The sequence below is a fragment of the Hipposideros armiger genome, unplaced genomic scaffold, assembly GCF_001890085.2.
Source record: "Hipposideros armiger isolate ML-2016 unplaced genomic scaffold, ASM189008v1 scaffold_739, whole genome shotgun sequence".
NCBI classification, from domain to species: Eukaryota; Metazoa; Chordata; class Mammalia; order Chiroptera; family Hipposideridae; genus Hipposideros; species Hipposideros armiger.
The window spans coordinates 476129-488744 of record NW_017732089.1 but is presented as its reverse complement, the minus strand read 5'-3'; the positions used below and the strand labels follow the sequence as shown (position 1 = coordinate 488744).

The 12616-nt window shown below is 39.5% G+C and overlaps 2 protein-coding genes across 8 annotated transcripts in view; both read left to right on the top strand.

Moving 5' to 3' along the window:
* The first annotated feature begins 8281 nt into the window (after positions 1 to 8281).
* On the top strand, positions 8282 to 8536 carry LOC109373654 (40S ribosomal protein S21). The gene has a single exon (XM_019627686.1). The coding sequence runs from the start codon at positions 8282 to 8284 to the stop codon at positions 8534 to 8536; it is 255 nt and encodes an 84-aa protein (XP_019483231.1).
* Positions 8537 to 9393: 857 nt separating this feature from the next.
* COPS7A (COP9 signalosome subunit 7A) overlaps positions 9394 to 12616 on the top strand; it is a 20256-nt gene continuing 17033 nt past the window's right edge. Inside the window, exons 1-4 of one of the 7 annotated variants that reach the window (XM_019627756.1) lie at positions 9394 to 9528; positions 9990 to 10194; positions 11911 to 11986; positions 12211 to 12299. In XM_019627756.1, the coding sequence (XP_019483301.1) occupies positions 10033 to 10194; positions 11911 to 11986; positions 12211 to 12299 (327 nt within the window). In that variant the 5' untranslated portion in view covers positions 9394 to 9528; positions 9990 to 10032. Of the gene's footprint in view, positions 9689 to 9989; positions 10195 to 11910; positions 11987 to 12210; positions 12300 to 12616 lie in introns of all 7 variants that reach the window. The other 6 variants (XM_019627755.1, XM_019627751.1, XM_019627753.1 and 3 more) reach the window with 6 other exon arrangements.

The following is a 12616-nucleotide window of genomic DNA, read 5'->3' as shown; positions in this document are numbered from 1 at the left end:
AAAAAAAAAAAAAAAAAAAAAAAAAAAGGAGAATCAACTTGTCAAGTTCCACAGGATTTTAATTGGAGTTGCTTTGAATCAAAGTCCAATTCAAGACAAACTGACATCTTTTTGATATTGAAACTTCCTACCATGGATTTGGGATATCTCTCCATTGGTTTACATCTTTAATGTCTTTCAATGAATTTGAATAATTGTCTTCATACAGATAATGCACATCTTCTCATTTCTTTATTGCTTTTCTGTTATGGTAAATGATATTTTTTAAGATTACATTTCAAATTGTTTGTGCTGCTATATGGAAATGCAGTCAACTTGTAATACTGATTTTAGAGCCAACCAAGTTGATAAACTCTTCTGTATAATAACTTTTCTATAGATTTTTTGAATTTTCTACAAAGACATATCATCTGCAACTGATGGCAGTTTGCTTTTGTTCTTTCCAATACCATGGCTTTAACCTCCTTTTTTTGTGCTGGCCAAGACCGTTAGCACAATGTTAAATATGAGTAGTGATAGCTGGCACTTTCTTCTGTTCTGGTTTTAAAAACACTTCCAAAGTTTTCCCAGTGAGAGTGGTGTTTTCTGTAGCTTTTAAAAAAATAACCTTTATCAAGTTAAATAAGACCGTTTCTATTCCTGGATTGCTAAGAGTTTTGTCATGTATGGGTGTTGAGTTAAATGCTTTTTTAAAAAATATTTTTTATTGGGGAATTGGGGGGATGGGAACAGTGCTGGGGAATTGGGGGAAGGGGAACAGACAGGTTGAGCTGCTATTCAGCATCTTAGCTGTAGAGGGCAGTGTCACTGGCCCTCATATGTGGGATCCGAACCGGGGCCCTCTGGCATCCCAAGGCAGTTCTTAACCATCGGGCCACTCGGCCGGTCCTAAATGCTTTTTAAAGCCCACTTCTAATTTTGTGAAATATAACACACAAAGATAAATAAAACAAGACATAAACATAAAGCATATTGAATACTTATAAAGGGAATAGTTATAGAGGGAATGCTCATGTAACCACCACCCAGGCTAACTAAAAGAACCTGGCTGGTATTCAAAAAGGAATGTGTGTCCCTAATCGGTCACGCACTATTTCTTCCTCACCAAAGGTAACTAGTACTCTGACTTTTATGGCAATCACTTATTTGCTTTTCTTAACAGTTTCCGCATATATGTGTGCATTACTTAACAATGTAGTTTCTTTTGTCTGCTTTTGAAGATATATATGTAATAATACTATCTGCATTTGTTATATATGTAGGAGTAGAATTGCTGTATCATGGGGTATCTTCCATTTTGTTAGATAATGCTAAACTCTTTTCCAAAGTGGTTTAACCACTTGTGCGCTCATTAGTTATATATGAGAATTTCTCTTGTTCCATATTCTTGTCAACACCTAATATTTTTAGACTTTATTTTAGCTATCCTGGTGCATACAATGATATTTTATTATAGATTCAATTTGCATTTCTCTGATCATGAATGAGGTTCAGCACCTTGTCATATGTTTGTTGACCTTGTGGATTTCCTCTTGTAAAGTGCTAGTTCAGATCTTTAGTTTATATTAATAATTTGTATTGTTAGTTTTCTTTTCTTATTCATTTGTAGGAGTTCTCTGTACATTCTGGACACATTCTTTGTCAGTCATATATGTTATAAATGCTTCCTTCTATTCTGTGGCTTATCTTTTGATGAACAGATTTTTATTTATTTATTTATTTATTTATTTAAATTTTAAACTTTGTTTGTTTTGGCTTTTTTTTTTTAGCTGAGCCATCCTGTCACCTGTTGGCAGCTCAGCTCAGGATGAGAATTGAACTGGCAACCCTGTTCCTCAGAGCTCACATTCTTGAGTGAGCTTTTAACCAACAGGTGTTCTTGATTTTAATGTAGTCAAATTTATCAATGTTTTATGTTATGGTTAAGCATATTTGAGTCTTAAGAAATATTTCCTTACCCTGAACTCATGTATATATTTTTCTATATTATCTTCTAATGCTTTTAATTTGTCTTTTACATTTAGTCTATTGTATAGTGGGGAATTATATTTGTATATGATTTAAGGTAGGGGTTCAGTTTTATTTTTCTCATATAGAAATTCAATTGTGGCCGGCCGAGTGGCGCGATGGTTAAGAACTCGCTTGGGATGCCAGAGGGCCCCGGTTCGGATCCCACATATGAGGGCCAGTGAACACTGCCCTCCACAGCTAAGATGCTGAACAACAGCTCAACCTGGAGCTGGGCTGCCGTGAGTCGCCGGCGACGGCGTAGGCTGCAGCCCCTGTGGCAGTGGATTGCCATGGGCTACCGTGTGTAGCCAGCAGCCAGCGTGAGCGGCCAGGAGCCGCAGTGAGCGGCCGTCCAGAAGCCTGCGACTGATCTGCCTCGCCCGGGAAGAGCGCAATGACGGTGCCAACTTGGGCCAGTGAAGCAACCTCCTCCACAACTAGACTGAAGAACAAAACGACAGCAACTTGTCTGTTCCCCTTCGCCAATCCTCCAGCACTGTTCCCATTCCCCCAATTCCCCAATAAAAATCTTAAAAAAAAAAAAAGAAATTCAATTGTCACAGCAATATTTAAATGTGTTGCTCAAAAGTGCAAACTCTCATAAATCAAGTGTCTATATATATGTGAATCTGTTTATTGGCTCTGTATTAAGTTCCAGTGGTCAATTTATCTATCTTGTGCCAATACTATGCTATCTTAATATTATGGCTTTGTGATTATGTTCTAGTATTTGGTATAGAAAGTCTTTTCCACCTTGTTCATCTTCAAGAAGTTTTTCTTGTCCTTTTGCATTTCCATGTAAATTTTAGAATCAGTTTGTCAGTTCCACACAGTCACAAAGAAGCCTGTTGGGATTTGGATCAGGATTGTACTGAATCTACAAGTTACTGTGGAGAGAATTGACTTCTTTATGATATTGAGACTTTTAATCTATGAACATGATAATATCTCTTCATTTATGTTAGGCATTCTTCAATGTCTCACAACAAATTAAAATTTGCTCCATACAGGTCTTACATATATTTTGTTACATTTATATCTTGGTATTTGATATTTTTCATACTATTGCAAGTGGTAACTTAAAATTATTCATCATCTAATTGTTGTTTATATATAGATATATAATTGATTTTGTATATTTTTGTTGAGCAACCTTGTTAAACTCTTATTCTAATAACTTATTTGTAGATTCTTTTGAATTTTCTATATATGCTACCACATTTTCACATTTTCTATAGATGGTAACAGCTTTGTTTCTCTTTTTATGTAATCCTTTAACTTTTCTTTCCCCCTTATAAGACTGAATAGAATTGGTGATACCAGGCATTCCTTTGTCAGATTAACAAGTTCCCTTCTAGTTTTCTAAAAGATTTTTTTATCACAAATGGACGTTGATTTTATCATGTGCTTTTTGGTATTTATTGAGAGGATTGTGTGATTTATTCCTTTAGCCTCTTAATATGATGAATAAAATGAATGTATTTTCTAATAGTAAGCTACCCTGAAATTCCTGATATAAATTTCAAGTTAGTCGTGGATTTTGATCTTTTTTGTACATTGCTGGATTCAGTTTGCTAGTGTTTTATTGAAGATTTTTATGTCTTTGTTAATAAGTGAGATTGGCCTGTAATTTTCCTTTCTACCATTGCCCTTTCTGGTTGGGTTATCAAAGTAATTCTGGCGCCATAGAGTGAATTGAGGAATGTCCTTTATTTTCCTATTTTCAGGAAAAATTTGTATAAGATTAAAATGATCTGCATTTTGAAAGTTTGGTGTAGCTTGCCTGTATGATGTTATTCTTAACTCTTTCTCCTTTCACACCTCACACCTAATCCATTTGCAAATTCTGTTCACTCTAGCTTTAAATTAAATTCAGAACCCAACCACTTCTCACTTCCATTTCTACCACCACCATCTCTCGCCTGGATAATTGCAGTAGTTTCCTAATTGGACTTGTTACTTCTGTCGGGCAGCCATCATGATAAACATATGGGTGGTTATATCCTGTTACTCTTCTCTCAAATCCTCCATTGGCTGCCCATCTCACTCAGATTAAGAATCAATGTCCTTACAATGGCCCACAAGGTCTGATATGATCTGGCTTGTTCTCTCTCTGGTCTCATCCACTACTTCTCTCCCATTGCTCACTTTGCTTTAGCCAGACAGGTCCCCTTGCTGTTCTACAAACACATCAAGTGTGTTCTCATCTCAGAACCTTTGTACTTGTAGTTTGCTCTGCTAGAACACTGTCCCCATAGAAATCCACATGACTTGCTCTTTTTTCTCTTTAAAGTCTCTGCTCCATTGTTACCTTATTAGAGAGGCTTTTCCTTATTACCATACATAAAACAGAAAATGTCTCTATCCCCTCGTTTTGTTTTTCTACATAATATTTATTACCTCCTGACCATTTATATATGTATATGTTATGTATATGTATGTATTTTTTGCCTGAGTCTCACCACAAGAATGTAAATACCAAGACAGCAGGAATTTTGTCTGTATTCCTAGTAGCTAGAACATTCTGGCAATAAGAGGTGCTCAATATATACCTTTCGAATCAATGATGAATATTTTATTTATTATGTGTCTGACTTCTTGGATGTCAGTCAGCCTCTCTGGCTTTATTTAAGTGCATTTTGTGTTCTATCCTTAGCATTAAAAACACAGCACCTGGCACATGGCCTTCTACATAACTGTCACTTAGTAACGAATGAATGAATGAATGTGACATCCTAGGTTATGTTTAAGTTTAATTAGCTCCCATCCTCCCCTTGGAGATCTTTACTTTTCTTCCCACTTTTCCCATTTCTATTTCTTCCTTACATCTACTCTTCCTCCTTATCTCTTTCTGCTCTTTCTAATCTCACTTCTTTTGTCTATCCCCTCTCCTTTCTTTCTCCAAATTCTTCTTTTCCACTTAATTGTTCTCTCACTTTTTCCTCTTACTCCTCTTTTTTTTCAAAGAACCATAAAACATCAGAATCAGAATTGGCCTTGGGGATTTTGTTTATCTCACATTTTGCAAACATGGAAGAGGAGATACCACAGTTGACACAATTTGCTTTCAGGTCACAGCTAGTTTAAAGCTGAATCAAAACTAGATCTCAAATTCTCTCTTTCTTCCTCCTCTCTTCTTTTTCCCTTTTTCTTCTCTTTCTTAACACAGCCTTGGAATCCGACAAACTTGCATTTGGATCTTAGTTCCACCAGTTATACTGGTGACCTTCAACAAATTATTTAACTTCTGTGATCCCTGGTGTTCTTACAGCTTAACTGTGATATTAATATGCATCTCAAAGGGTTGTCGTAAAAACTTAATAAAAAGTTGAACAACAACAATAACAAAAACTCCATATACCTAACATCATAATTATGGTGAGAATCTCAAAACTTTCTCACTAAGATCAGGTACAAGGCAGAGATGTCCCATCTCACCACTCCTTTTAGACGTTATACTGGAAATTTTTGCTAATGCAATAAAGCAATAAAATAAAATAAAAGGTATACAGACTGGGAAGAAAGACATAAAACTATCTTTGCAGATGACATAATAATTTATATAGAAAAATCCAAAAGAATTAACTAAAAAAAATCCTTCTGGAACTAATAAGCAATTAGAACAAGATTGAAGGATGCAAGATTAATATACAAAAATTAATTGCTTTTTTATATACTAACAATGAACAAGTGGAATTTGAAATTAAAAACACAACACCATTTACCTTAGCACCCCAAGACTGAAATACTTAGGTAGAAATCTAACAAAATATATATAAAGTCTGTATGAGGAAAACTACAAAACTCTGATGAACAAAATTAAAGAAGAAACTTTAAAAATGGAGAGATAACCCATGTTCATGGATAAGAAGACTCAATATTGTCAAGTTATTCTAAGCTTGACCTATAGATTCAATGGAACCTTAATCACAAATCCAGCAAATTATTTTATGGATATCAACAAATTGATTCTAAAGTTTATATGAAGAGGCAAAGACCCAGAATAGTCAGTATAATATTAAAAGAGAAGAGCAAAGTTGGAAGACTGACACTACTTGACTTCAAGTCTTACTATAAAGCTGTAGTGATCAAGCCAGTGTAGTATTGCCAAAAGAATAGATAAATAGATCAATGGAACAAAACAGAGAGCCCAGAAATAGACCCCCATAAATATAGTCAACTAATATTTAACAAGCAAAGGCAATACAACGGATCAAAGATTGTCTCTTCAACAAATAGTGCTAGAACAACTGGAATTCTCATGCAAAATAAAAATGAATCTAGACACAGACTTTGAATACACACACACAACTTTCACAGAAATTAAAGTGGATCACAGACCTACATGTAAAATGCAAAACTATAAAGCTCCTAGAAGATAACATAAGAACAAACCTAGATGACCTTGAGTATGGTGATGCCTTTTTTAGATACAACACCAAAGACGTGATCCATGAAAGAAGTCATTGATAAGTTGGACTTAACTAAAATTAAAAACTTATGCTCTGAGATAGGCAATATTAAGAGAATTAGAAGACAAGCCACAGACTGGAAGAAAATATTTGCAAAAGGCAAATCTGATAAAGGATTGTTAACCAAAATATACAAAGAACTCTTAAAACTCAATAAGAAAACAGACAATTTGACCTAAACAGAGATTTCACCATTGAAGATATACAGACAGCAAGTAGGCATATGAAAAAATGTTCCATATCATATATAATCAAGGAAATGCAAATTAAAACAAGACATCACTACACATCTATCAGAATGGCCAAATTCTGGAACACTAACAACACCAAAAGGTGGCCAGGGTGTGGAGCAATAGGAATTCTTATACCTTGTTGATGAGAATGCAAAATGATACAGGTACTTTGGAAGACAGTTTGGTGGTTTCTTACAAAACTAAATATACTTACTCATGATCCAGCAATCATGTTACTTGGTGTTTGCCCAAAGGAGTAAAAAACTTACACACACAACACACACACACACACACACACACACACAGGACTGAACATGGATGTTTATAGCAGCTTTATTCATAATTACCAAAACTTGGAAGCAACCAATATGTCCTTCAGTAGGTGAATGGAGAAATAAACTGTGGTACAACCAGACAATGGAATACTATTTGGTGCTAAAAAGAAATTGGCTATTAAGCCATGAAAAGACATGAAGGAAACTTAAAGTGAAAGAAGCCAGTCTGAGAACACTACATATTGTATGATTCCAACACTATGACATCCTGGAAAAGGCAAAACTATGGAGACAGTAAAAAGATTAGTAGGTGTCAGGTGTGGGGGGTGGGAAGAGGTGAATAGGCAGAGAACAGAGAAATTTTAGGACAATTAAAACACTCTGTGTGATATTAAATGATGAGTATGTCATACAAACCCATTTATAGTACACCATCAAGAGTGAACCCTTAGATAAACTATGGACTTTGGATGATTATAATGTGTCAATATAAGTTCATCCTTGGGAAAAGAAAAAAGTACCATTCTGGTGGGTGATGTTGAAAATGGGGGAAGTTATGCCTGTGTGGGAGCAGGGTTTATATGGGAAATCTCTGTACCTTCCTCTCAATTTTATTGTAAACCTAAAACTACTCTAAAAAGTCTTTTTAAAAAGTTTTTAAAATAAAGACCTGGCACATAATAGAACATAGTTGGCTCTTTTCTCATTCTTTCCTCATCTTTTTTCTTTCCCTCTTTAAATTGATAAGATTGAACTCATAATTCTTTGGTTCCTTCAAACTTTGGATATTTTGTCTTTGATTTCTTCCATTCATTTCTTCTTTCTCCTCCACCTTTCTCCTTCTCTTTCTCTCCTTTCCTATTTCTGCTTCCCATTTTCTTTCATAAACCAAGCCATGTGGACCATAAATTTTGAGTTTAAAGTCCCTTCAGCTTCAGTAGTCTACCAGTCTTATGATTTTCTCTTATTTATGTCCTCTTTTCCCATGTTCTCCTCTTTCCTTTACGCATAAATTACTTTACTTCCCTGCGCCTCTGTTTTTCCATCTGGAAAATGGAAAAAATGATAGGTTGTTGTTGTGAGCACTAAATGAATTAAGTAAAGCTCTTAGCTCGGTGCTTAACACAAAAGCCTCCAAGATGTCATTAACTTTATTCTTATTTGAACTTCTGCAAACCTGGTATGAAACAGAAAGCACTATAGAAATGTTAGTTAATTTTTTCCCCCTAAAGCTTCATGGTGAGCTTTCTGTGCTCACACTCGTCGTGGTGGCACCAGGTGAGCCCTCGACATGCAGAACCACGCAAACGAGTTCGTGGACCTGTATGTGCAGCAGAAATGCTCCGTCAGCAACCACATCATCGGCGCCAAGGACCACGCGTCCATCCAGATGAATGTGGCTGAGGTTGACAAGGTAACAGGCAGGTTCAAAGTCCAGTTTAAAACCTACGCTATCTGTGGGGCCATTCGCAGGATGGGCGAGTCAGATGACTCCATTCCCGGACTGGCCAAGACTGTCGTCGGCATCGTCTCTAAGAACTTCTGACTGGAGGGAATCACAGATGTGGAGTATTTGTCGTAAATAAACAGTGAACCCTCCCCCACTCAAAAAAAAAATCATGGTATCATGGTGAAATGGAAAGATGACCTTGGTTTTGAAAAGACTTGGGATCCAGGCAAATCTCGGAATTTTTATGAGCCCCAGTTTCCTCATCTGTAAAACGATAATAATACATGTCTTCCTTCCACCTAGGACTTTTGCTCCCCCCGAATTAAAAGAGTCAATGTTCAGGAAAGCATCACTCTACAAGTACATGTTGTAATCATGATAGATGGTGTCCAGGAATCACACTAGGGACGCTGTAGTTATGAGGATTCGATGGGATAAAAATTTAAAAGATGCCTGACTCAATACATGTAAGCTATTATTTACCTTTTACACTTCTTTTCTCATGCTCCTCAAAAAAATGAGTGGTTGAGCTACCCAGATGATCTCTGCTGCTAAACTTCTGTTATTGGTTATGGCCTCCTTCCTCTCTCCTCCTCAAATCCCGCTCTCCTCCCCCTCACCCCCTTATTCCCCCCCCTCTCTCTTTTCATTACAGCCTTCCTCTCGCCTCAGGCACCCCGTGCAGCCAGGTCTCCAGATTTCAGGCAGCTTAGAGCTGACACAGAACCACCTGGTACCTGCCTGAGACCAGAGGTTCCCTCTGTATTTAGCGTCTAGCGCTGGCCAACGATAAAGTTTTATTGAAACAAAGCACGAAAAAGAAAAGGCGCCTGTCAGTCTTTCCTCAACAGTCAATCAAAGAGTAGAATGCGTGTGTCGCTCACAGCAACTTCAGCAGTCGGAAGACGGGAGCGAGGACTATCCCGCCCAAAACCCGCCTAGTACGAGCGGAAGTACGGCCGGAAGTCATCCATAGAGTTTAGTGGCCAGAGCGACCCTGCATGGAGGTGGCAGGAAAGGCTCGAAACAGCTGCCGGAGGTGACGGAGCGACGGCCCCGCCCCGTACTCTGGAAGACGAAGCTTCCAGGTAGCGGCCCGCAGAGTCTATTCCAGGGTACGACGCAGCAGTCGGCGGGAGCCCACGGTCCCGGGGCGGCCTCTTTAAGGGAGGGGGCGGAGCCACGTGGAAGGATCTTGAGGGTGAGGTCACGTGGTTGGGGGCACCTGCGGGACACTGGAGATGTGAGGTAGTGTCGTCATTGGGACGGACACCATGTGACACCCCTTCCCCCACTGCATCTTGTGCTTTTGGGTTCAGTGGGGTGCATGTGGTGGGGTTTGGGATTAGGCCCAAGTATGGGAGGGGGGTGGGGTGGGCGTGGCAACCTTGTATCAGCCAAGCTTCCTTCAAAGTGGCCGGTATTAGGGTTCGAGTTTTAGGCTGCTCTATCTCTGATTACTCATTGCAGAAGTGACTCGGTGCCTCTGCAATCAGTCCCTAGCCCTGTGCTTCCCATTCTCCCAGCTTCACATCCTCTTTCCTTGCAGCTCCAGATATCCTGAGCCCAAGTACCCTCAGCTCAGTGCAGCCATGAGTGCCGAGGTGAAGGTGACAGGGCAGAACCAGGAGCAATTTCTCCTCCTGGCCAAGTCGGCCAAGGGGGCAGCGCTGGCCACACTCATCCACCAGGTGCTGGAGGCCCCTGGTGTCTACGTGTTTGGGGAACTGCTGGATATGCCTAATGTTAGAGAGGTGGGTCCTGACCTGGATAGCCCACAGGGAAGCTTGGGGCTAACGTTTGAATTTGAGAATGGGTGGGCAGGGCTCATTTTGCAACCCCATAACCATTCAGTTGAACAATAATAGGATGGTGATTAACTGGCATCTTGCAAGAATAAGTACACACGTAAACCTCTTTATTTCCCTTTGAGGATAAATGATCTGTAAAACCCAATATTTTTAAGCACAAGAGCATGTGATTCAGAATTGGAGACCAAATTTCAGCCCGTCTTCTCCAATGTAATAGCTCTTAAAAATCATGTCACCTTGATCAGGTCACTTTCATTTTAAGGGCTCAGTTTTCTCTTTTAAAAATGGAGCTGTTAATGCCCCTCACTGTTACTATAAAGGTCAGGTGAGATTATGAGAAAGTGTGAAGTCTGGTATAAATGGAAGGAATGTAACATGAAATTGGCATGCCCTGTTCTCCCCCCTTTGCACCATATGCTAATTCACTTAAGTTAGATCAGGTAGAAGCTGTCTTTTTTCCCCAAAGACATGTAGCAAGATGCTAGGAACACAGCAGAGAGAACTGTTCACACAGAAGTGGCAGAGTTAAGACTAAAGTTCAGAATGGACGAGTTGCCAAGATATGTGACACTAGCCCAAGTCTTGAGATGCTATGACAGTGGTATGTGGGAAAACTATGAGTTAAATTGTTGAGGGCCAATGATTGGGTCAGCAGATTTAGCCTTTTGGGATCACTCTGTGGTACAAAGAAAACTGGCTGCCTTCTTTTCCCGCTTTCCTCTGCAGTGGAACTAAAGAGATTCAATCAAGGTGAAGAAAAAGCATATATTGCGTGCCTATTTAGCACTCTGTAGTTGTCTGGGAATGCCAGAAAAGTAAAAGACAATAGAGCTTACCCTTCTGAAACTTACATTCAAGTTGCAGAGATAAGACGAATGGCTATATGTGTACATATAATTTATTTAGCAAGTATATATTGAGAGAGCCAACTACATGCTTAGCTCTGTTAGACGTAAGTGGGATACCAGAGACTGGGTCTGTAATCCTGTGGGAAAGAAATATATTCTTAGGTAACAACCTTAGGTAGGGTTTGACTGAATAAGTGCCAGAATGAGTGATCAGTGATAGAAGAGGAGATCTCGGTGAGCTGCCCTGGGTGATGAAAGCCCCCGGGTGAGGCAGGTCTGAAGCAGAGGCCACAGATTCCAATGACTGCCTAGGCCATGCAGCTGTTAGAGATGAGTGAGGCTGAGGAGGAGTCTGGTGAATTGGGGAGTACAAAAAACTGCCTAAAGATAATCAAATTCACAAATATTAAACATTCTCTAAGGACTAAACACCATTTGCAATTGAGGTGTGTGTGAGTGTGTGTGTGTGTGTGTGTGTGTGTGTGTGTGTGTGCGCGCATGTGCGCGAGCGCGTGTTAGATACTGAACACTATGAATGTTGTAGACTCTGAATTTAGGGTAGAAATTGGAGGCTTATGGAGGAAGAGGGCATTGTGGATTTGGGGGAGTAAACAAAGGCCTAGAGGTTTCTTTCCTATAAGGCCTTCCTATGGGGTGAGTAATGAAAGAGGCAGAGAGTTCCTTTCAGTGAGCTGGGAGAGCTAATGGAGAGGAAAGATGGGGCCAGAAAGTGGGTTTGAAACAAGGAAAGGCTGGGAGGAGGGTGAACAGAGAGGCCCTCCCTGTCATCTCTTTCCTCATATATTTGCAGCTGGCTGAGAGTGACTTCGCTTCCACATTCCGCCTGCTCACGGTGTTTGCTTACGGGACATATGCTGACTACTTAGGTAACCAGAGGGCCTTGAGCTCCAGAGTAGTGGAGGTGGGAGAAGGGCAGTTTCTGGAGGGACTTAGAAGAAATTCCTGGGATACCCGATCTGAATGCCTTAGGTACAGAGAGTCTTGGGTCAAGCCTGAATTGGCATAGAAAAAAAAAAAAATCAATGGAAGGAAGCTAGGCCTTCCCACCAAAAGGGAATCAGAATTTTATACACTTTGTCTTTTTTCCTAGCTGAAGCCCAGAATCTTCCCCCACTCACAGAGGCTCAGAAGAATAAGCTTCGACACCTTTCAGTTGTCACCCTGGCTGCCAAAGTCAAGGTGAGTGACAGTCCCCCAATCCTGAGCCAAAGAGCATCCTTTTGTATATCCCTTCACAAGGGCCCATCTGAAGAGAATTTGCACTTGGGCAGCCTTTGATCACACTGTTGCTTCTTTCTGCCTTGCCCCCCATGTCTCTCCAAGTTCTATATTTGAACTACATTATCTGCAGCTTCTTAGGCTAAATATTATTCTCTTAATTTTCTGTTGTTTTAATTTTTTTTTTTAAGATTTTTATTGGGAATTGGGGGGATGGGAACAGTGCTGGGGAATTGGGGGAAGGGGAACAGACAAGTTGCTGTCGTTTTGTTCTTCAG